At 42.0% G+C, this 22,375-nt stretch overlaps 1 protein-coding gene across 2 annotated transcripts; it reads left to right on the forward strand.

Moving 5' to 3' along the window:
• The first annotated feature begins 163 nt into the window (after window positions 1-163).
• On the forward strand, window positions 164-18,335 carry PKD2 (polycystin 2, transient receptor potential cation channel). 2 transcript variants are annotated; one of them, XM_066318019.1, is made up of 15 exons: window positions 164-577; window positions 5,435-5,548; window positions 7,719-7,852; window positions 8,207-8,457; window positions 8,747-8,971; window positions 9,474-9,702; window positions 11,157-11,327; window positions 11,724-11,905; window positions 12,856-12,976; window positions 14,749-14,847; window positions 15,172-15,293; window positions 15,853-15,970; window positions 16,229-16,392; window positions 17,185-17,332; window positions 18,070-18,335. In XM_066318019.1, the coding sequence occupies exons 1-15, from the start codon at window positions 190-192 to the stop codon at window positions 18,301-18,303; spliced, it is 2,700 nt and encodes an 899-aa protein (XP_066174116.1). In that variant the 5' UTR covers window positions 164-189; the 3' UTR covers window positions 18,304-18,335. The 2 variants fall into 2 exon arrangements, with proteins under 2 accessions (XP_066174116.1, XP_066174115.1); XM_066318018.1 differs by having other exon boundaries at window positions 515-577; window positions 16,232-16,392.
• Window positions 18,336-22,375: the final 4,040 nt, after the last annotated feature.

Below are 22,375 nucleotides of genomic sequence, written 5' to 3' on the forward strand. Positions count from 1 at the left end.
CGGCCCCAGCGCCGCCACCGCCGGGGCGGTCCGGGGCTGCCCGGGAGAGGGGAGGGAGCCGTGGGAGGAGAAGGAGGGCGGGACGGAGGTCCCGGCCGGCGCTGCCGCCGCAGCCAGGGCGACTACATCTCCCTCCGTACCCCGGGTTTTCCGCCGGAGGGCGGGGAAGGGGCGGCGGCGGCAGGGCCGATGGCGGGCGGCGGCGGCTGCCGGCGCGGGCGGGAGCAGCTGGAGCTGGAGCGGCTGGGCCAGGCGGCGCGGGCCGGCTCCCGCCCGCCGTCGCCGCCGCTCTCCGCCTGCTCGCGGCAGGCCTGGAGCCGGGACAACCCGGGCTTCGAGCCCGAGGAGGACGCGGCGGCGGCGGGCCCGGTGCTGGAGATGGACGTGGAGTGGGGCAGCCGAGCCGCGTCGTCGCTGGGCAGCGGCGCGGGGCCGGCGGCGGGCGGCGGGCGGCGGGCGCGGCGGGGCCCCGCGGGGCGCGGCGGGGCCGAGGGGCCGGGCCGCCTCCCGGGGCCGCCCGACGGAGCCGCGCCCCGCAGAGCGGCCTGGGCCAAGCGCCTGGCGCGGAGACTGCGAGGTGAGGGGGCCCCGGCCGCGCAGCCCACACCCGGCTCCCCGGAGCGGTGCTGCTGCCTGCGCGCTCCAGAGCTGCCTGTTGTCTCTCCTCTGTAGCTGTCAATAGTCCTCCTTTTCCTCTGCCCCTGTTGTTTTCCATCCATCCTTGCCTGTGTCTTTGTGTCCCCATCTCTTCGTGCACATCCGTCTTCCGATCCCCGTCCCGGTTATGTCCCGCAGCACCCGCGCCTCGCTCCTTTCCCCGCGCCTCTGCCTTTCAGGTCTTGCTCCTGGCTGCTGTCCGTGTAAAACAGTACCTGTAGGTGAGGTTTAGGTTGGACATTAGGAGGAATTTCTTCACAGATGAGGTAACACTGAAATGGACTGCCCGGGAAGGTGGTAGAGTCACCGTCTCTGGAGGTGTTTAAGGAAAGACTGGATGTGGTACTCGGTGCCATGGTGATGTTTAGTCGTATGTTAGACGTGATGATCTCCAGAAGGTCTTTTCCAGCCTTGGCTTTCTGCCCCAGCACCAGGTCTTTGGAGAGTTGGAGCAGAATGCTTGTGCTTCTCTCTTTCTCAGCATCCCCCATTCTATAGAAGAGGTGGTTTGGATGGCATAGGATGTGTGGAGTAGGTTGCTGGGAGGGTGTTGGAATCACATTTTCTTTTCTGCCGTATTGTGCGGTGCCGTGGTGCTGCCATTGACAGCCAAGAGCTGCCTGTTGTCACACAGCTGGGGACCAGGAACAGAGTTTGGAGCAAAACTAGGCACACATCAAGTGAGCATTCGGGTGTCCTTCAAAGCTTACTGCATTTAACTCCCTACTGAGCTGGCCTTGAACAGGGTTGATTTGACAACAGCAGAGAGAACGCTGGATGGGGTGTCCTTTGCATTTAAGGTCATGGGAGCACGTTGAAGAATCCCTCCTTTCTTTTCAGAGAAGCTCCAAATGTCAGCTTCAAACTGCGAGGATTTTAAACAGAGCATTGGTTTACGTGTCGGGCAAAGTCTTTATAGTTATACAGCTGCAGAAAAAGCAAACCATATTTAGGAAATAAAGGTTCTTCTTCTGAAATACGGATTTTCTGAAGTGATAGATGGTACTGTTAGTGACTGCCATGGCATCAAGTGGAGCTATCAAAACAACCGTGACTTTAAGCAAGGATTTGTACCTTATCTGATTTTCATGTGCATTCAAAGATTGTTTGCTGTAATGATTTCTGTGCCTTCGGCTGTTAATGCACCAAAAGAAATCCGGCTTGAACATTGCAGTATCTTAGTGGTATGCAAGTCAGACTTGCAGAGATTATGGAACAGAGCATGTTTTCTTTTTAGCAGATTTTATTGGGACCATGTTCAATGACCCAAGTCACTTTATAGCAAGATACCAGAATAGCCAGGAAAAATTACCAGTAATAATTGCGTTGTGCATGAATTGGCACTGCTCTGTTTGGAGTCTCCAGTGGTGTGTTTGCTTTAGCCTGTTGCTGAGATGTGTAATTGCCTGGAAAAAGAGCTGCTTCACATGGATGAAGTTATGTCCTTGTACAAAAGCTTTTATCTAAGTTCAGATGCCCTCTTCATCCTAGCTGCTGCCAAGAAGGAACCTCCTGTGTATGTTTTTAGCTGTGGTGAAAAACAGCAGTGTCTGTACACGAGGTGAGCGTGAGAGTGACTTAGTGGTGACCTGGCCCGTGTGGCTTCTGTTCCATCTCTGTCATGATTTGGGATCCCTGTGCAGCACAGTGTAAGGGGCTGATTGCAAGCCTGATGTGATCACAGGGCACTTGAAGGATAACTGAGGGTTTACTTCTGGAAAGAATACTCCACAGTTCTTTTAACTTTACGTGGATATCCATGAGGATCTTTGAAGACTGGAAAATAGTGCATTCAGTTTTATTTCAAGGACTACAGGAAAGTTTGCATAGATGTATTTAATGACATTCCATCTCACTAGACAGAATTCAACAAGAGGGAGTGATTCTTTGGATATCACAAGTGACAGTGTCACCATGCCAAAAAAGGTGCCACTCACTATTGAAGGACCTTCAATGACAGCTTGCACTTTACTTGCTGTGAGTTATGAAAGAAAAATGTAGAGAGGATTTAAAGTATTGGGATTTTGGTAATTGCAACTGTTGGGGAAACTGTAACGGGCATTACTAAGTGAATAGAAAGTCAGCTCCTTCAGACTATCAGTATTTCAGGTTCTTCTTAATGCGGATTCTGTTGAGGTTCTAACATGAGTGTCTGTGAAGTGTCTTTAGTTCCTCTAGTTCTACAGACCTCTAGAGCAAATATCCCAGATACTGGGAGGAGAAAGGGGGCTGACTATTCTACTCTGTTAAGGAGGAAGTTACCAGTAGTTTTGATGAGTGAAAACAAGGTGCATTTCCAGAGCCAGCCTGGAAAAGTGATCCTGCCCTGCAGAGCTGTACTTGGTCACCCGGTGTTGTCATGTCCTCATGTGTCATCACTGGTATGTGTTGGGCATTTCTTGAAAGGCTTCCTTAGTTGTTGTTAAATGCAGGTACAAAATATTCTTCCCAGTCACTCATTTATTGTTACTTTCATGAAGACTGCTGCATACAGAATGAGTATGAGCAACTGTTAGTTGCGGATTTATTTGATAAAGGTACACAGATTCTGTCAAAAAGCTGATGAATAGCAAATGTATATAAAGAAACAAAACAGTTTTGTTGCTTGCAGCAGATGTCAAATCCAGCACTGCTTACCTCTGCTATGTTTGATGCATCTAAATCAATATTTTAATAAGGGATACAGGGCAATAATATGTGTATATTGCAAAAACGTAACAGCTAATGAAAGCTCTGAGATAGCTGATGGGCAAATTCATTGTTCATTTAGCACAAAGATCATATGTGTGATCCCTGGTGCTGTTTGGTTGGGTTTTTCCTTTGCTGTAACTTTCTGTTCTTTCCTGACTTGACTCCTAACAAGGGTTTAATATGACAGAGTTTGAGTTTGGAAGTTTTCTGCTTCTCCTCACCACATTTCTTATTGGTGAGTAATGTGCTGACAGCCGGGACTTGGCTTTCTTGCCAGCTTAGCTGACTGACTTTTCCAACTTTTTCTTCCTCTCTCCCATAATGTTTTCCTGCCTTTATTATGAGGGTTGCTAGTGCAACGTAGTGCTGTGCTAGAGGCTGAATTTGTTGAGTTATTAATAATAGTGACTCTGTAAATGTTCTTGGATTTGTGTTTTTGTCTTCAAGAATGACCTAATGGGGAGGATTTCGCATTCAGTGTAGTAAAGTTGCAGTCTTTATCTGCACATTGTCAAACTTGGCCTTAAAGAACAGCTTTGAAAAAGCTCTCTTGTTTGAGGGCTTGACACTAGGGAAGGCTCTAAGTTACTAATTAAGCCATGTGAACTAACATTTTAATGCTAAAACTGTTAGTGCTTGTTGTGCCTATGAAAGAGTAGTTTCCAGGTTTATGTCATGACTTAAAAATGTGGTAGCTGAAAGGCTTCAAGAAACATCTAACATGTTACTTTTTTCTCATTTGTGCAGGTAGAAGGAAGAACTTACTTATTCCGATGTTTGTTAGCAAACAAAAGTCTGCAGCAGGCAGCTTAGCCCTTTGTCTTAGTCTGACAGCAGTGGTTGCAGATTGACTGAACTCATGCTTCACTGTCAGCCTTATAATGTGTTTTGGCTATCCCTTGTTACTGTTCCATTTCAAATTACTGTGGTATGTTTGATGGATCCAAGATTTTTCCTAGGGAGTTTGAGGTTACTGCATTTCCATCTACTGAGAATGTAAAGGATGTTTTGAAAGGTTGGCTGTTTAAAACACCTGAAAAGGATGGAAGTTTCCTGCAGTTCTGTAGGAGTGAGTTTTTAGTTTTAAATGCTTTTTCTCTCATCAGAAACTAAGGTCAAATGCCATGTGTTCCTTTAGGTTTAAATGAAGAGAAGCTCCATGAAGGGAATAGTCTGAGCATCAGCAGCTGTTCCCAGCTTTTTTTCTGCTCTGTACTAGGCACAGGAAGTAAGGATGGTGGTTGCTAGCTGCATTTTGTTTCAAGGTGATTGTTCCTTTTTGAGACTTCGCTTAAAAGATCCTTTTCTGTTACCCATTCGGAAGGGATCACCAAAGTTCAGTAGCTTCTCTCCCTGTGTTTTTGGGAATGTCAAGCATTATATGAAGGGAGGAACAGGCAGAAACAGTTCATCTGATGCAGTTGCTCAAGTTGACACCTAGACTGGACAGCAGTTGTTCATTTTAGGCTGCTACTGATGTTTAATTGACAGCTCTTTGTTGTGCAGGGAAAGAAACCATGCAGAAATGCTCACCAACATCCCTGCTGTGTCTCTTGCCTATCTGGGAGGGGAAGGTTATGATGTGGTGTTTTAAAAATATGTTCAACTCAAGTATCCTCCTTTTATGTAGAAGATTAAGACTCTTCTTAAAGGCTCAATAATGAATGTGCATTTTCATTCATTGAACAATGATATTCATGTTTAAAAGAAAAAAAAAAAAAAACCAAAGCACTGCACTTCCATTTCTTGAAGGATGGCTGGCTGTGCATGTCTCTGTATCCTTCTATCTGGTTTTATTCCGTGTGGTTCTAAGTGACAGCACTTCTGCAAATCTTCCACAGATCCTGTTAGAGTTCTGATGGGCTGATCCTAGATTATATTGGTATCTCATTGATAGCTGATACTGCCTCCAGCCCCACTCTGTCTACCAACAAAGCTCCTCTTGCTTAAACTTAGATCAGTTTAAAACCCATAGAAGAACCTGCAGCAATGACAAAGGTTAAGCTTTCAACACCACTCACTATGCCACTTGCGTATCTGTAGCAGACATCTGTGCACATCATTATATATTTGTTTTCCTTTTAAGGTCTGTGGGGGACAAGACTCATGGAAGAGAGCAACACCAGCAGAGAGAGGTACTTGAGAAGTGTTTTACGGGAGCTGGTCACGTACATGGTTTTCCTCGTGGTCCTGTGTGTGTGTAAGTACTGCTCAGCACCTGTGCATCCAATTCTGGACTACCTGCTTGTTGGGATTCCAGGAGGAAGGCTGTTTGATGTGGGAGAAGAATTAATGGGCAGGTGTCTAGGCAAATACTTGGAAGCAAATATTTCTCTTTTTTCTGCGTATGGACTGTTGCCTGAGACTGAAAATACTACAACTTTCTGCACGTTAACAAGTTTAGAATCTTTAGGCAGGATGATAATATACTTGTTCTTTGCTTTTAGAGAGCATTTTTTAATTGTAGTGCCACATTGCAGTGTGCTACTTCTGCTACACTTTCTGAAATCACTGAGCAGAAATGGTAAAAAGGGACAGAAGTTAGTCCTCTAGGACAAATAATTCAACTAAATCATCACATTTGAAGTTCCGTCAGCAAGGTGCAGATGTACAGATCACAGCTGGAGACTTCTGTGGTTTGTGCCATTTGTTGTCTTGATACCATGTGAAGTATCATAACACTAAAAAAGGCAGGAAAGAGTAATACTCAATTTACAATGCAAGAAAGAACTTATTGTGGAGTTACAAAATATCTGTTTTATTTGTTTGCTAGGGAGAAAACCAACAACATGTGTACATTAAGTTAGTGTGTCTTTAGAAAACCAGTATGTTTCAAGTCTCCAGTTTTTAGTGTGGGCAGTTCTGCCCAACAGGGCTGAGATGTTGGTGACACTTGAGTTGCCATTTATGATCAATTGTAATAGAACAAGGTGATGTTTTAAATTTTTGTGAGAGGGAAAAGCAAAGGCAAAACCAAAAATTGGTAGACTGTCTCTGAGAGCAAGTCCGCTCTGCTTAAGTGTAGCAGAACTAAAAAGCCCGAATTTTATCCCATTGACACAACTGTTACAATGTTGTACTGCAGGTGTATTTACCTATTAAATATTATAGTGTTTTCCTTCCTGAGTCATTTAAGAAAGCTTGGAGCAGGTTTATGGACAAAGCAGTGCAAAGCTGCTTGTGGCTGGCACATTGTGCCACCAAGAGAGATGTAGCTGTGAGGGACCTGCCTTAAAGTGAAATTTGTTTCAGTAGGAGAAGTTTGATTCTTAACACGCTGTTAACTATTTGTTTTGCTATAGAAAAAAAGATTTTTGCTAGCAGAATCAAGAAAAAATATAGTGTGTTAAATATCTAGAGAAATTGCTAGCTCATTAGTATTTTGAAGTATCCTTTTTGTTTTTCACATAAGCAATAACTGTAGGTCAGTCTGGTCTGTGGCTTGGCATACCCTAGGAGAGTTCTTCCCAGTGCAGGCTAAATGCTGTGGGCATTTCTTGTCCTCTTGTGGTTTGGAGAGCACACATTCAGAGAGAATCCAGGTATTGCACAGTCATGTGATACATTCCATGTGCTCAGCAGCAGTCTGTTAAAAATAGTTCTTGCTCTCTGGTTGTTAAGGGAAACAAAAAAATTATAAATGTTATAAAATTGCCAAAACTTACTGTGATTGTTGAGGGTAGGCCTAATCTTTCAGAATCCTTTGGGTTTTAGCCATAGAGTGGTTCAGTTATTTACAGGTGATAACAATACCCATGCCAGAGACTTTCCTCAACTCATCTTAGTTTTACATAATTTTATAATTTATGCTCTGTGGCCCTCAGCCATATCTTTGGCCCTGTTATGAGGAACATGAGTAACACAGTCATTTATTTTCTGTGGGGGGTTTCTCTTAAAGGCACTGCTCATCTGTGCTGGAGGTTCATTGCCTAATCCATGTCATTCCCAGTGCCCTGCAGTATCCTGCTTGACTGTCATCATCTGCTCAAGCACAGCATGGTTGTCCTGAGGTCTTAGTGCCATCTGTGCCAGATCTCCTTGGATAGCACAAGCCACCTGCCTCTATTCAGGCTGCTGAGTTGTGCCTTTGTTTTCCTTGAGGTTAGCTGTGGTAGAAGCATTAATAATAGTGTGAGGTGGGGGAAGGAGAAGAGAGCATTTGAAATTGATTGGTCAGTCTGCCTTCACTGCTTTTTATATTTTAATCACAGTTGATGGATAAATGCTGCTTGGTGTGGATTTTGTTTTGGAGCTTAATAGTTCCACTAAAAAATCTGTACAAATACAACCTGATGTATTCAAAACAAATAAAGTACTTTTTTTTTTTCCCTTATTCCTTTATCTCTCACTCCTTACCAAATCTTCTGCAGTGACTTATGGGACAGTGAGCTCCAGTATGTACTATTACACAAGGGTTATGTCACAGCTCTTCCTGGAAACACCAGTGTCAAAAACGGAGAGAACTGATTTCAAAACTTTGTCCACAATGGATGACTTCTGGAAGGTAATCTAAACCCAAGTTTTTTGTGTCTGTGTTGCTCTGGTTCACCGGTTCTGTCATGAACCATAAATTTGACCTGCAGGATCTTATTTCCTAATGGGGTCAGGGTTGTGCATGAACACCTATGTGCACAATGTCAAAAGCTGTGGAAAAAAGTAGGCCTTTAATATGTGAAAATTTAGAGCTGAAGTAATGTTGGTGGGGTAGGGTAGGGCAAGTTTGTGGGATGTCTTTGGAGTGCAGGTAATAGTAAAGTCATACATCAGAAGAATTATTAACTGCAGTCCTAACACTTCTGTGGAATGAAGATCTACAAAAACAGTGCTGGCAACATGTAAACTAAAATTCTGTTATCAGTTCACAGAAGGCCCTTTGCTGGATGGTCTTTACTGGGAGATGTGGTACAACAACAAAACCATGGCAGAAAACAAAAGCTTCATTTATTACGAGAACTTGCTCCTGGGGGTGCCTCGCATTCGGCAGCTGAAAGTCAGAAATGGTTCGTGCTCCATACCTGAAGATTTAAAGGATGAAATCAAAGACTGCTATGATGTCTATTCTGTAGCTAATGAGGATACTGCTCCTTTTGGACTCCGGAATGGAACTGCGTATGTAGCATTCCTGTAGATACATACTCCTTTTTAATATACCTGTGACCCATCTTTCTACCTTCATTTTACAGTGTTAGTCAAAGGAACTTCGTAACTTCTTTCTCAGGGGTTACATCAAAGCTTTGTAGCAAAGCTTTGTAGCATAAAACTTTGGTTTATGCCTTGAATTAAAGCATATTTAAGTAACTAATAGCTGGTTTTGGTCAGGTTTTGTTGGTGTGTGTTTTGTTGATTGTAAGTTGAAAAGGTGAAAAGACCAATGTGCTCTCTTTCACTTCTGAGCTAGCTGGACATACACCAGTGAGAAGGATTTGAATGGGAGCAGCCACTGGGGCTTGATTGCCACATACAGCGGGGCTGGTTACTACCAAGACCTCTCGAGGACCAGAGAAGTGACAGCTCTGCAGATTGCAAGCCTGAAGAAGAACCTGTGGCTGGACAGAGGGACCAGAGCAGCCTTCATTGATTTCTCGGTGTACAATGCCAACATCAACCTGTTCTGTGTGGTCAGGTATGAACAGTGTAGACTTGGGGTTTTCTTGTGATGGCTTTGTTTGGGGGACAAGTGTATGCTTTGTGTAAAGAGGACAGACAACTGAAATTCCCTTCCCTGTCAAAGAAGTGAGGCTTCTTATGGGGTCTGTCCTGGCTTTCCCGGTGTCACAGCGCCTTGGGTGCAGTTTGAAGGAGATGTCTCTAGAGAGTTGACTTATTCAAGTAAATACATGGGTACAGAGCATTTGCCTTTGGTTTAGACAGCATGAAACAGGCACAGATGAAAACAAATCTTTCTGTCTCTGTTTCCTCTCTGTTCCTGAAAGGGTTTGAGTTTTAGTCAAAATTGAGTGTGGTCACGTTTACAACTTTTGTGTAGTGTCTTCTCTGAATCATATGTGGGTTTGTTTCTATTATTTAGATAATTATACAAATAAACCCACTTGTCTTTTAGTGGTGCTTTTCATCAGTTCTGGTTAAATTAACATCTTTTTTTCTTTGTCTTTTTTTAAATGCAGGTTGCTAGTGGAGTTTCCAGCCACTGGAGGCCTGGTTACATCTTGGCAATTTCAGCCTGTGAGGCTGATTCATTACATCTCCACTTTCGATTTTTTCCTGGCAGCGTGTGAAATGTCCTTCTGTCTTTTTGTTCTGTATTATATGGTGGAAGAAGTCTTAGAAATTCGCATTCATAGACTGCGCTACTTCAGAAGTCTTTGGAATTGCCTTGATATCCTTATCATTGTGGTAAGTCACCTCTGTAATCAGGCTAAAATTGCTTTCTAAAGTGCACTTTGTGGGAGACATTAATTACTTGGTGTTCCTATTGTGGTTTTAAGGTATAGGGCCATCATTAGGAAGGATACTTACAGACTATTAGGCTATTCAGTCTGGATAAGACAATTTTAGTCTGTGTTGCAATGTTAGTATGTTTTGCAAAGTTGGTTGTTCTGTCTTCAGTGGTTTCAGCCTGGTGCAAAGTTAGGGTATTTGTCCATCATGCTTTTTCACAGTTTTTGTTTATACAGACTTAGCTTTTACTGGAGGTGACAAACTTGCCGTCTCTTCTACATGTCTGGTACTGGCTTTCAAGTAAGAAAATCATCTGCCTTATGCAAGTGATTTGCATTTCAAGGAATGGGACTGGGATTTGAATCTTTGCAAAGAACCACAAGGAGATTTATCATGGTATTAAATACTCACCAACTAATGCCAAGTTTGAAGAAGTGCCTCAGAATTACGGAGTGCTACCAGCTGTCTAGGTTAAGTGGACAGTGTTGCACACCAGTAATCTTAGTGCATCAGAAAATATGAGCTTTGGATATAAAGCTGCATAATATAATTCTCTCTGGACTCAGATCAAGCTGTGCTTACCAAAAGTATACAAAGGCAGAAGTGCTGAAACAGTTCCAGTCCCATGCTCGTTTTCTATCTTCAGGCTTGGATGAATCAAAGGTTTCAAGTCTTGAAGCCAGTATTTGTAATCCTGGGAAATCATATTTCACAGTGCTTTGTAAATGAAGGGCTGCTTAGGAGGATGTTTACATGAGCACTGTGCTGTTTTTCACACTTAATGGTTTGGCAGTGAAAAGATGCTTTGCTGTTACAGTCAGTGAAGAGTATTCAAATGTGAGTGTAAAATTCAGTCCACACAAGAGGTCAGAATTCTATCTTTATGCCTTGCCCAAGGGGCATTGTTTAAATGTAGGATTATGTACTTGTGACTGTCTGTATGTGGTGAAGTGTTCACTTACAGTAATTTGCAGAAGTCAAAGCAAGAAACCTCTGTGGTAAAACTGCAGCTTCCCTGTTGTTGCTTGTTCTGGACAATACCACTCAGTCTGTGCTCTGAAGAAACCGTAGTACCCTTTCTGGCTACTGCTGTCTTTCTGCTCTGTGTTCTTTTTCACCATTGTCTGTGTTGTCATATTCCCTTCCTTATATTTTCTTCTCTGTGACAGCATCACTTCTTTAATCCTGCTAGGTGTCACTGTTATCTTGTTCTTCACCTGTGGCAAGGAAACGACTTCTAAGTCTTCTTACTCCCAGACTATTTGTCTGTAGTCCAGGACTGTAATGGTTTTACTGTGAAGTGCGTGAAGTCCCTCATATCTTAACTTTATCTGACATAAATGTCTCAAACAAGTTGTTATAAAACCCGAATCACCTTTTGTAAATGTGTGTGTTTCTTTTGTCCTCAGCTGTCTGTGGTAGCTATAGGAATTAGCATCTATAGGACATCAACTGTTGATATGCTCCTGAAGAAGCTGCTGGAAGATCAGAACTCCTTCCCCAATTTTGAACCCTTGGCATATTGGCAAATGCAGTTCAACAACATTGCTGCAGTCACTGTATTTTTTGTCTGGATTAAGGTAATTCCAAAACACATCCTTATTCTAACATTAGAATGTAAGTAGTAGTCTGAGTTTGATGAGACACATTATTTGAGGTTTAGTCATGTTTCTCTCAGAGTCAATTGTGAGAAAGTCAGAGCAGTGATAACTTCTTGCAGATGAAAAGCAAAGCTGTAATTTGCCACAGGTTTAGTCAGCTCTTGTTTAGGTCTAGAAGATGTAGTCAGTGCTTGTGTTTTGTCAGCAGACACGTTAAGAAATGTTTTTATTATTCCTCAGTTGGTAAGTCGGTAATTCTTACTGGGTACTGCTTTGTCTCCAGTCATGTTCAGTAGGACATCTCACGTAAAAGAGTGGAGAGCAGTTATGTTAAGAAATTGTCTTTTCAGCTTTTTTCTTTTCTTCTTTTAACAGCTTTTCAAATTTGTCAACTTCAACAGGACAATGAGCCAGTTATCCACCACGATGTCTCGCTGCGTCAAAGATGTCATTGGCTTTGCCATTATGTTTTTTATTATTTTCTTAGCATATGCTCAGTTGGCCTATCTTGTCTTTGGCACTCAAATCGATGACTTCAGCACTTTCCAGGACTGCATGTAAGTACAGATATAAAAAATGCAAAGAAGATTTTGGAGCATTGGTGAATCAGTTGCTTTATGAGAGGCAAATCCTGTGACATCCATCTAAGCAGATAAGCTGCAGGCACACTGCTGTTGATATAACCTGGTAGCAAAAACATTTTTATAACATTTTTATCTCAGTATTATTGCTGTGAGATTAAATTGTCAGAGCAGTGAGCTAAAAACGACAGAGTTGATGTGATATGATTTTTACAGCACTTGGCTTCATTCCTAGACAAAGCAATGACTCCGTGTTCAGTGGTTAAATGCTCTTTGAAGTGTTGGATGCATAGTACGACTGTGTTCCTGAGAGTGTTCACAGTTGCTTGACTCAGAGTCTGTCTTAGCCAACCACAAAATGTATCTGGAATCCAGCAGAGAGAGAGAGGACTTAATATAAGATTGCTAATCAATTTTTCCTTGGCTGATTTGGTGCAACTGATTGTAACTGAGGCAATTAACAGGTTGTTCAGTCACTGATTTCCCCTGCTCCCTTACACTGGAGCAGTGTTACAAAGACTTTCTTTCAGAGAAGTGAAGGAACTGGAAATATGCTGATGTTGCTGTAAATTGCCAAGCTTCTTCCAGCTTAGTGGGCGAGGGCTGGGGTCGTATGTGTGTGAGAGAGATAGGAGTGGGTCTCAGGGCTTCACAGTAGTAATGGTTAGTTTGCTCTGCTTCCTGTTGTCACCAAAAGGAAGAAGTGACCACCATGTTTTTGTTCTGTGTGTGGCAGCTGACTGTGAGTTTGGTTATGCCTAGAGATGTGCTTGATGAATTGTTTTTGCAGTCCCTGGTAAAGTGTTACAACAGTGCAGACTTCTCTGCAGCCCATCAGCCACACTGCTAGAACAAAATAGTTTGAGACTCCTTGCACAGCTCCAGTAATATTTTCTTCAACTCCTGGATGTCTTTTGTTTTTTAAGATTTACTCAATTCCGCATCATTTTGGGAGACTTCAACTTCACAGAGGTTGAAGAAGCTAATCGAATTTTGGGACCCATTTATTTCACTACATTTGTGTTCTTTATGTTCTTCATTCTTTTGGTATGTACCCTTTGTTTATGTGGGGTGGGTCAGTGGCTGATTTTGCATCACTTGTCCTTTGATTCCTCCTGCTCCTTTTGGGCCTTTTTCTGATAATGGTGAGTGTGTGGCCCAGGAAGGGGCCTGACTGCCACACAGCTGGTCACTACACTCCTTCCTTTTTCCCCTCATTTAAATTTGATTTGCATTTTATGTTTGTTGTCATTCTCATTTAGTGCTCCACATTGTGTTTTTTAAAACCTATTATTGTTAATATTATTATTAATAATAATAATAATAATAATAATAATTTTATTTCTAAAATTTGAATAGTAGCTGGTTGGCATACACAGCAGGGCTGTCTCTTTTGGTGAAAAGTGGCTGTACTGTTCCATGCATCTCTAGGTTCATAAAGTGCTCTAATGTGTGGCTGGCTGTGTTTACAAGAGCCTTGTCCTGGCATGCCACCACACACAGCTTTGCCTGCTGCAAGAGCGTGGCTCTAAAACTGTCCTGTATCATCATCATTTTTAATGCTATTTAGTGACCCTTCTACTTAGTGCAGATTTTTATTACTGTTTGAGATGAAGAGGCATGGCATTCAGGTTTTATTTGTGGGAGAAGACTTCATCTTGGATGTTCACTAGTAAAGAAGCAGAGAATTTTAAGTGTTTTGTGAAAAATTCAAGTGTTTGGTGAGATGGACTAGGATTCAATGGGAAAATAACGTTTGTGTCACTATGTGCCAAAGGTTCATATAAAGCAGGTTTCCTATTTGCTTTGTAGCACCTCACACATTCCAGAGGAACAGTCTGGTGTCCAGCAAGGGAAAGAAATATCTTTTTTTAAGGGGCAACAGAAAAGCGCTGGAAGGTGAAGCCAGAACAGGTTATCCAAAATACTCACTGTAATTTGTGTGTTTTCTAATATCTGTACAGCCTCTCATATAGCCTGAATGAAATGTTGATATAAGTCCCTTGAGACCTGGAATTTAACTTAGGGAAGATGGGCAGAAAGCACCAACTCTTAAATCTGGGCAAAATAGCAACAAAAAATAGCACAACAGTGAGTTGTCAAGTTGCCTTTTACTTCTCTGGTGTTGAGAGTGAATGCATAAAGACATAGCACTGAAAGATTGTTCCAAAGCACATTTTTGAAGTCCATGAGGAAACAGAGGATAACACTGCCCTTCTACATTGACCATGCCAGTAAATTTAATAACTCTTTTTGAATGTGAACATGCAATTTGCAATTAGTCCCGTTTACTCCATGTCCAGCAGGAACGTTTCAGTAATGACAGCATAGTTTGATTAAGTTACATGCCTGGCACAGGGTTAGTGAGACCAATATTTTCTCCTTTCTCTGAATTACAGATAAAATAATTACAGATATAACCTGCTGGTTATTACAGGATGAATAGTTAACTCGATTCCTCAGGCATTTTTGTTGCCAGCTGTGTTGCCTGGATAATTCACAGCTGTTACCTGTGTAATTTTGGCCTTGCAGGGTTTACTGCCACTGTGTGTACTGTGTGTAGCTGTGAACCCTCTCTGGGAAGTAATTCTTCAGTTCTGTTAATAACCAGTGATGTTGATTAAAATTTGTTATACTGCAGCATATCATATTTCAATATCAAGCTCTGGATGTTAGTTTCTTTTTAAACAGACCACCTTTTTTCTGGCCTTTTGAAAGAAAATTCATATAAAGGTCTGCACAAGAAGGTCATAGGAGTAGTAGGGCTCAGTCTTGTTGAAGCTTGAAATTTCAATATTTTTGTTTTCTCTTATGAACAGAACATGTTTTTGGCCATTATTAATGATACCTACTCTGAAGTGAAATCAGATATGGCACAACAGAAGGCAGAAATGGAATTGTCTGACCTTATCAGGAAGGTAAATGTAATGTTTTGTTTGTTTGACATCTTATTCTTCCCATCTGAACTTGTTTCATAAAATGCTATATAAACTGTACAAAGTAAAGCTGGGAGCAGCTGGTGACAGTACACATCTCAGCTGAAATAAATTCATCTGAGCTGAGTGTAAATTAAATGCGTGAAAACTTCCCATCACAGTGTATGTCAGTCATCTGAGACTTTGCCTTGATTGGTCACACTGAACACAATGAATGAGATTGTACAGTAGCTGATTACTGTAATCAATAAAGTTATCAGAAATCTCTTTTCATGAGAAATAACAAAATTTCACTTTCTCTCTTAGGGCTACAACAAAGCCATGATCAAACTTAAATTGAAGAAAACTACTGTTGATGACATTTCAGAAAGTCTGAGACAAGGTGGAGGAAAACTCAATTTTGATGAACTCCGGCAGGATCTCAAAGGGTGAGGAAGTTGTTACTTCTTACCCTGAATAGTATCCCCAGGGACATGTGATGTTAACTTTTTTATCTGATTTTTCTCTAGCAGAAGTATACTAATGTGATAAAGATACACACCAGAGCATTTTTCTCTGCACTATGGCTGGTGTTGGCATCCCACACTAGAGAAAAGTTTTGGAGCTCTGGGGCCCAACCTCCTTGAATTTCTGTGTTTTGGGGAGAAAAACCCAGAAATCTCTGAGGAAGCAGAGACCTAGGACCTTTGAGGAAATGATAATATTGCTGGCGTTTGTGGACAGTCAGGAGTCCAAGGCAAGGGTACAAATCAAGGACATACAGTAGGGAGTTGTGAAGTAGAAAGGTTCAATGTAAGGAAGATGTGTGCTTTAACTAATGGAGGGTAAGGACTGAAGGGTTTTTATCAGTGTTGTGAATTTATAGGCAATGCTAGGATGTCTTCATCTTGAAGATGAAAGTCTGAAGTGAAATGTTTTCTAATACACAGAGTTCTTTCAGCATCTGAAAAGTGGAAAGTAAAGGAACTGCTTTTACTGTCTTTTCAGGAAGGGGCACACGGATGCAGAGATTGAAGCAATATTTACCAAATATGATCAGGACGGGGACCAGGAATTGACAGAGCATGAACACCAGCAGATGAGAGATGACCTGGAGAAAGAGAGGGTGAGCTCAGCATTAGGAGTGGGATGCCACCAGCACTGTCTTCCAGTCTGCTCCCTGTGCTGGTTTCCTGCCTCAGAAAAAAACTCTTGTCTCCCTTCAGTTTTGCCATCATTCCTTCCTGTCTGAGCAGGACTGTAAAAAGGCACAGGGGAGCTGATAGAGCTCAGGAGCAATTTGACCTTAACACCACCATCCCCTATGTGCAGGTGAAAATTTTTACATCTTCTCTCTCTCTCTCTGGCTTGTGTTTTCACAAAGGAGGACCTGGACCTGGATAGGAGCTCTCTGCCACGTCCTCTGAGCAGCCGCAGCTTCCCCCGGAGCTTGGATGACTCCGAGGAGGATGAGGATGAAGACAGTGGACACAGCTCCAGGAGGAGAGGCAGCAGCTCGAGTGGGGTTTCCTATGAAGAGTTCCAAGTGTAAGTTTATCTTTCTGAGGGGGACAAATCTGCATGTTGGGTCTTTTTTGGGTTTTTATGGTTTTTTTGTGGTTTTTTGTTGTTGGTTTTCTTCTTTGGGTTATTTAGTATTCTCTCCTTGATATTATTCAAATTATTAATAAAAGCAAGCATTATGATTTTGTTGTGCTTAAGTCACTCCTTCTAGTAGCTTTCAAGTAATATCTGAACTGATAGCTTCATGGGAGTTGGTTAGAATATAGAAAATCAGAAAAAAAAAAAAAAAAAAAAAAGGCAACAAACCCCCTGTGCTTAAAACCTTGTCACTAAAGTCAAAGAAAAGGGTCATGTTACAATAATGCCAGAAAAGACTTGTCTGGTTTTTTTAAGTAGTAAACCCTTGAGTTTATTTTAGGTTCAGTGAGAATTTCAGTGGCTGTTTTTAATAAGGTTAAGTTACTCGTGAGTGTCTATTTTGTCCGAAGTGGTAGATCTCCATATTAATTAATTACGGCAACGCTAGATGAATAAAGAATTGTGTAACTGGAACCAGCAAATTTTGGTGATGATGCCCTTTGAGCAGTGAAAGCAGAGTGCAAGATTTTTTTTTTACCCTTGTGTTTTGCCTCTGTTTTACTTTCCTGTTCTGACATACTTTGTCCCTCCTGGATGGTAGGACTGGTTTGTGGGAAGTCAGGGGCGTGCTTGGATAACCATGGTGTCTCATCCTCGTCTGCTCTGTGTGTTGATGTGCTAGAGGGGTGCTGACTGGGCAATGTCCAGGTCACTGAGGCTCCCACTTGCTGCCCTCAGGCTCATGAGGCGGGTGGATCGCATGGAGCATTCCATCGGCAGCATCGTCTCCAAGATCGACGCCGTCATTGTGAAGCTGGAGGCCATGGAGAGGGCCAAGCTAAAAAGGAGAGATGTGTTGGGAAGGCTGTTAGATGGAGTGACAGAGGTAAGAAACTCACTCTCTGTGGTCTGGCCGCAGCCTGCATGTCTTCCTTTCTGTTGGCACTTCGTCCTATGGCGTGGCTTGGCAGGATTGAAGATGTGGTGGTAAAGAGGAGGTGGATGCTTCAGCAGTGGGTGAGTGATTTCAGTTAGGTGTTAGGAAAACTTGAGATTTAAAACATGAAATTTTGGGAACATGATTCAAGATTCAGATATGACAACATGTCTTACTGGAGGCCTGTGTCACCACCTGTGATCTGGTCAGCAGTGATGGTCAGTACTTGCTGATGCAGCTCCTCCATCCCTGGGTGTCTGTTGGGATTAATACAGTATTTTTTGTGGACTAGTGTGTTAGAGTCTATAGAATCCAGCTAAGTCTGCTCTTATTCTCCTTTGTTGCTTCTGTGTGTGGCAGGTGGGAGTAGGCCACCAGGGTTACCTTCTTCTACTGCTTCCCCTTTCACTCTCTCTTCCCTGAAGGCCCTTTGGAATGGCCAGTGGGAGAAGTATGTCATTTCTGTAGATGCTAAAATCTGTCAGGTGGAATACAAGTTGTGCTTTCCTAGGTGGCAACCTGGGCATTTCATCCCTGGAAATAAAACAATTTGCTGTGGGAGCTGTTTCCCCATTAGCCTATGGAAGTACCCAAGCGGTGTAAGAATTTCCTGTGGTTGCATAGGGTTTTGCTTAGACTGCAGTTTGGAAGCTGCACTTCCAGCTTGTGTCTTTTCACGCGTCTAGGATGAAAGGCTGGGCCGGGACAGCGAAATCCACCGGGAGCAAATGGAGCGGCTGGTGCGAGAGGAGCTGGAGCGCTGGGAGTCGGATGACACGGCTTCCCAAATGAGCCATCGGCTGGGAACGCCCCTGGGGCTGAACGGGCAGCCTCGCTCCAGGAGCTCCCGGCCGTCTTCTTCCCAGTCGGATGGGGTCGATGCAGGAGCGGGAAACGGGGGGAACAACATCCATGTGTAGCTTGAGCTGTGTAGGTGATCCCGAATGTTTCAGGTCAGCAAATACCCCAAAAGGGGATTGTTCTGATCACTCAGACATCTCTGATTGCTCGTCCTCAGACCACTGAGGACAGTCTTCCAAAGGGTGGGGAAAAGCAAATATTTGGTCCATAAATCATTTTCAGGCCAGTGTAATGCCAGTGAGAGTGTCACCCTTGGAATCAGGAATGCGGAAAACTGGATGGATATCAGGTAGGGAAAAAATCTGCTAGGAAAGAAATCTGGTTCCGTGAGGGCAGCAAGCTTCAGACAAAATAATGTGCAGTGGCTGGCACACTGAAGGGCTGTTAATTTTCCGCTCCCTCTTGGAAAGTACAATTTTTAAAGGTTTTTAAAAGCAAATGTTAAATAATATGGCATCACTTCATCTTATTCACTATAACAGCTGACAGATAAAACAGCACTTTTTTAAAATAATAGAGTTTCTACTTGTCTTTCTGAGTTATTCTTAGTATACTAATATTTTACTTAATTTAAAATATTATTTTTTTTCCTGTTTTGAGAGGTACATTTCTTTAAGCAGAAGAAAGTGCACTTAGTTTGTACAACTGTAAATTACATAATTCTGTGGTAGAAACTGAATTAATAATAGTTAGCATTTTGGAAGAAATATTTGAAAACTGCCTCTTCACACCCAACTAACAATAATTTTGAGCTATATTGCAAAGTTCCCATTTTTTAATGCTACATTTAATGATTTAAGTGTTCCTGGGACCAACATTCCAGAGGTTTTAGATAAATACAGCTACTTTGCATAAAACACATTATTTAAAAGCATGCAAAATTTAAAAACACTACGTTTTCCTTGGGTGTGACAGGGAAAGGGGCAGAGAAGTTTCTGAAAGTTGGAAAATCTGATCTTGTGCCATGTGAAGTTCTGATCACATCTTAACTATGTGGTCTGTATTTACATTTAACTGAACTGCTTGTAAAATTATTAGGTACATTTCTATGTGGACTTTTCTGCTGAGGTGCAACACAGGATTCCTTTGGGAAGATGTTTGTAGTATAATCACTGATTTTTAGTATTTAATTCCCTCTGCTTCGTGTCATAGAAGCTTTATTTTTGAAAGGACCTGCAGCATGGAAGTTCTCTTGGTTTCCTACAGAGAGCACTGAGGCAGTGTTTGGAGTTTTGCCTAGCAGTATGTTCCCATATGTGGAATGCTGGTTTAGGAGGGAGGCTGTCAATTGTGCTTTTTTCCTGAAGATGGCATCTTTTTGGTGTTTAATGACTTGAGAGCTGGTGAAAAAGAAAATGGAAAGCTACATAATCAAGCACATCTCAGCTATTAGTAGGGTATATAGAGGAAAAAAAAGCCAATTTAACAAAGTATAAGTAGCATAATGTGTTATGTTGGTGCCTTCTGTTTCCACAGGCAGTTACTATCTCTTCATTCTTGCGGGAGTGCTGCTTAGGCAAAGCTTCCATGTTCCATATATTCTTGGAATGGCATTGCCTGGATGAGCAGTGGCTCAGGATGCCTTACCTCTAACCAGGGAACTTGCTAAAACTAAATAGAATTCACTCCTTTCCATTTTTATCAGAGACCATACGCACAGAAACCTGATTAATGTTAAGTGGAAGAGGAGGAAATTCAGTATTGGAATTTTATCGTAGCTGTGTCTTGGGAACAGAATTATGTAGGAGAACAGGTTGTGGTTCTTGTGTGGGTTATTTTGTCCTGTATTGGGGAGGAATTCATACCCTTTCACAAGAGTCCTCATGAACTTGCCAAAACAGTGCACAGCACAGTGGATAGGGCATTTGTGTGGGATGAGGGCATTCAGATTAAGCTCTCTCTTGCCTTGGTTGAAGGGTTTTACACCTCAGAAACGTTTCTGAGGAAGGCTTTTTGGTGTTGAACTACATTTCTGACTGTAAGCAAACAGACCAAAAAAGAAACACCAGCTGTACACATGGCCAGCTGGTGTACAAGGAAAATAGAAAATATGATACCAAAGCAATTTAAATATACAGAGCCTTGTCTTTATATTCCTATCCAAAATGTGTCTTTCAAAATGTAAATTCAATCACTCGGTTCACCTTTCATTTGTACATATATGTTTATTATGGAAATATTTGCATTAATAGCTGTATTTTTTGGGGTGTATTTCTGTAACGTGTCGTTACTTGATAACAAACTTCATCTTGAAGTGCAATAAGTTTCCATGGGGTACCCCTGTGTGTTGACAGTGGGCCTTGCAGTAAGTGCATTGCCACTTGACAAATGTTACAAACATTTTATTGCTGCATTTTTCAGTTTTAGTATTATTTGTTGCTTATTACAAAGGTACAGTGTTTTGCATAGTAATGTACAGTGTTTGGTCTTATTAGGAAGCTGTTAATTATGCAAGTCTTCTACAATGATCAAGAATGTGTTGATCTGTAAAACTGAGCACTTTACTTCCTAATAAATATTTTATGTAATCTACTAAGCAAGCATTGTGCTTACACTTGGTTTGTTTGTAATGGAACATGAAGAATCCCACATTTTATTTGTGCTATTTTTATCTCATGCTTTATTCTCAGATTACCTAATAAAGAGAGTGGAGGGTATGAATGAACACAGAGGACTGGGCTGATCCTACCATTGCAAACAGTCCTTTTTTAGCACTTTATTTCAGATCTGTGTTTCTGCAAATGCACAGCTCTGCTTTCTGCTATTACACGTAACAGCTCCCACTCCTAATAACTGTCTCTTCATTACTTGCTGTGTAATTTAAGTACTTTTTTCCTCTATTCCCCGTTATATTTTCCCTTGTTTCAGGAGGGAATACTACAGTATCTGGAAGGTTTGAATAAAGCTTGGAAAGCCCAGGCTCCCATGCAAGACCCATAGTTCTCTCTGGACAGCCATATTAATGAAACTGTATCAATGAAAATGGAATAATTAATGTAAATACATCTTAATCTTTAATGAAATACATACATACTGAATTTATCAAGTATATTAAGCCTTTTGACAGTGCAATATAAAAGTCACAATGTGTGAGAAGTAGGAATTTTATTTGTTTGTTTGTTTGTTTAATACTTTGTGTATGCTGTAACATTGCTGATTTTGGAGGGTTTCTTCAGGAATTGCAGTTTGAGATGCTTATTTGGAGTAAGAGCTTTTTGGAGTAATTCTTCCATGTCCACAGGCATTACTTGGGTGCCCTGTATACTCCAGGATTCTTCTCCAGTAAATCTAAACAAGAAGAAAAACTTGGTAAAAAAAACTGAGAAAAAGATTATGATAAAAGGTCTACCAGCAGTTGTCACTTGTATAACAAGGACTTCCAGGTTTTAAGCACTGATCATGCAAAATAGGAACAGAAAGGTGCAGTGACAGCTTAGTGGTTCAAGTGACAGAGTGACATTCCAAAGAGTTGTGTTTTCTTTGTGTCACCTCACACTGATGCCTTAACACACACTCAGCTGCTTCCAGCCTGGACCAAAGGGCTGCTACAAACATGTTGCTTAAGCACCAGTAATGCTAAAACAGCAGTGGCATCACAAGTTTTCCTTGCATTGGGGATTCTGGCAGCTCTTCTGCTTTGCTTCTACTCCAGGGAATACTCAGGGAGACTGAAACTGCACCCCAGGAGGCAAAGAGCAGCAAACTTGTGCCTTCCCTAACAGGCCTGGGTTTGGATGAAGTGTGAGGGCAGATTTCCTACTGCCAGCCAGGTGTTCAGGTGTTTTGGAGCAGACCTGCCTGCAGTGGGGTGCCAGAAAAGGAGCAAGAAGGGTTTTGGGATGTGGGAAGTGTACTGGGTTTGTGTAGCTCTCAAAAAGTCATTAGTAATAAATGCAATAGGATTGCCAAAGGACCAATCATGACAGTTTGCATCAGCCACAGTTCTGCTGGTGGCATTTTGACTTAAGTTGAGACCAGTTATTTCATTCATTTGCAAAATCGTGGGAAGAGTTAAAGATTAGCAGAGACTAACGGGACAAAATGCTCATTAAGGAATTACTCATAAAAAAACCCGAATCAACAATATCCAATTCTCATGGAGTTAGAATTTGTTTTACCTCCTGTTCAATT

This window comes from Sylvia atricapilla, chromosome 4 (assembly GCF_009819655.1).
Source record: "Sylvia atricapilla isolate bSylAtr1 chromosome 4, bSylAtr1.pri, whole genome shotgun sequence".
NCBI lineage: Eukaryota > Metazoa > Chordata > Aves > Passeriformes > Sylviidae > Sylvia > Sylvia atricapilla.

Bases quoted from the DNA above. Each gene is read 5' to 3' on its own strand.
- PKD2 (XM_066318019.1), top strand. From the start codon at position 190: ATGGCGGGCGGCGGCGGCTGCCGGCGCGGGCGGGAGCAGCTGGAGCTG. The intron at 578-5,434 runs GTGAGGGGGCCC...TTTCCTTTTAAG, and splicing joins CCTGGCGCGGAGACTGCGAG to GTCTGTGGGGGACAAGACTC. The intron at 16,393-17,184 runs GTAAGTTTATCT...TGCTGCCCTCAG, and splicing joins TCCTATGAAGAGTTCCAAGT to GCTCATGAGGCGGGTGGATC.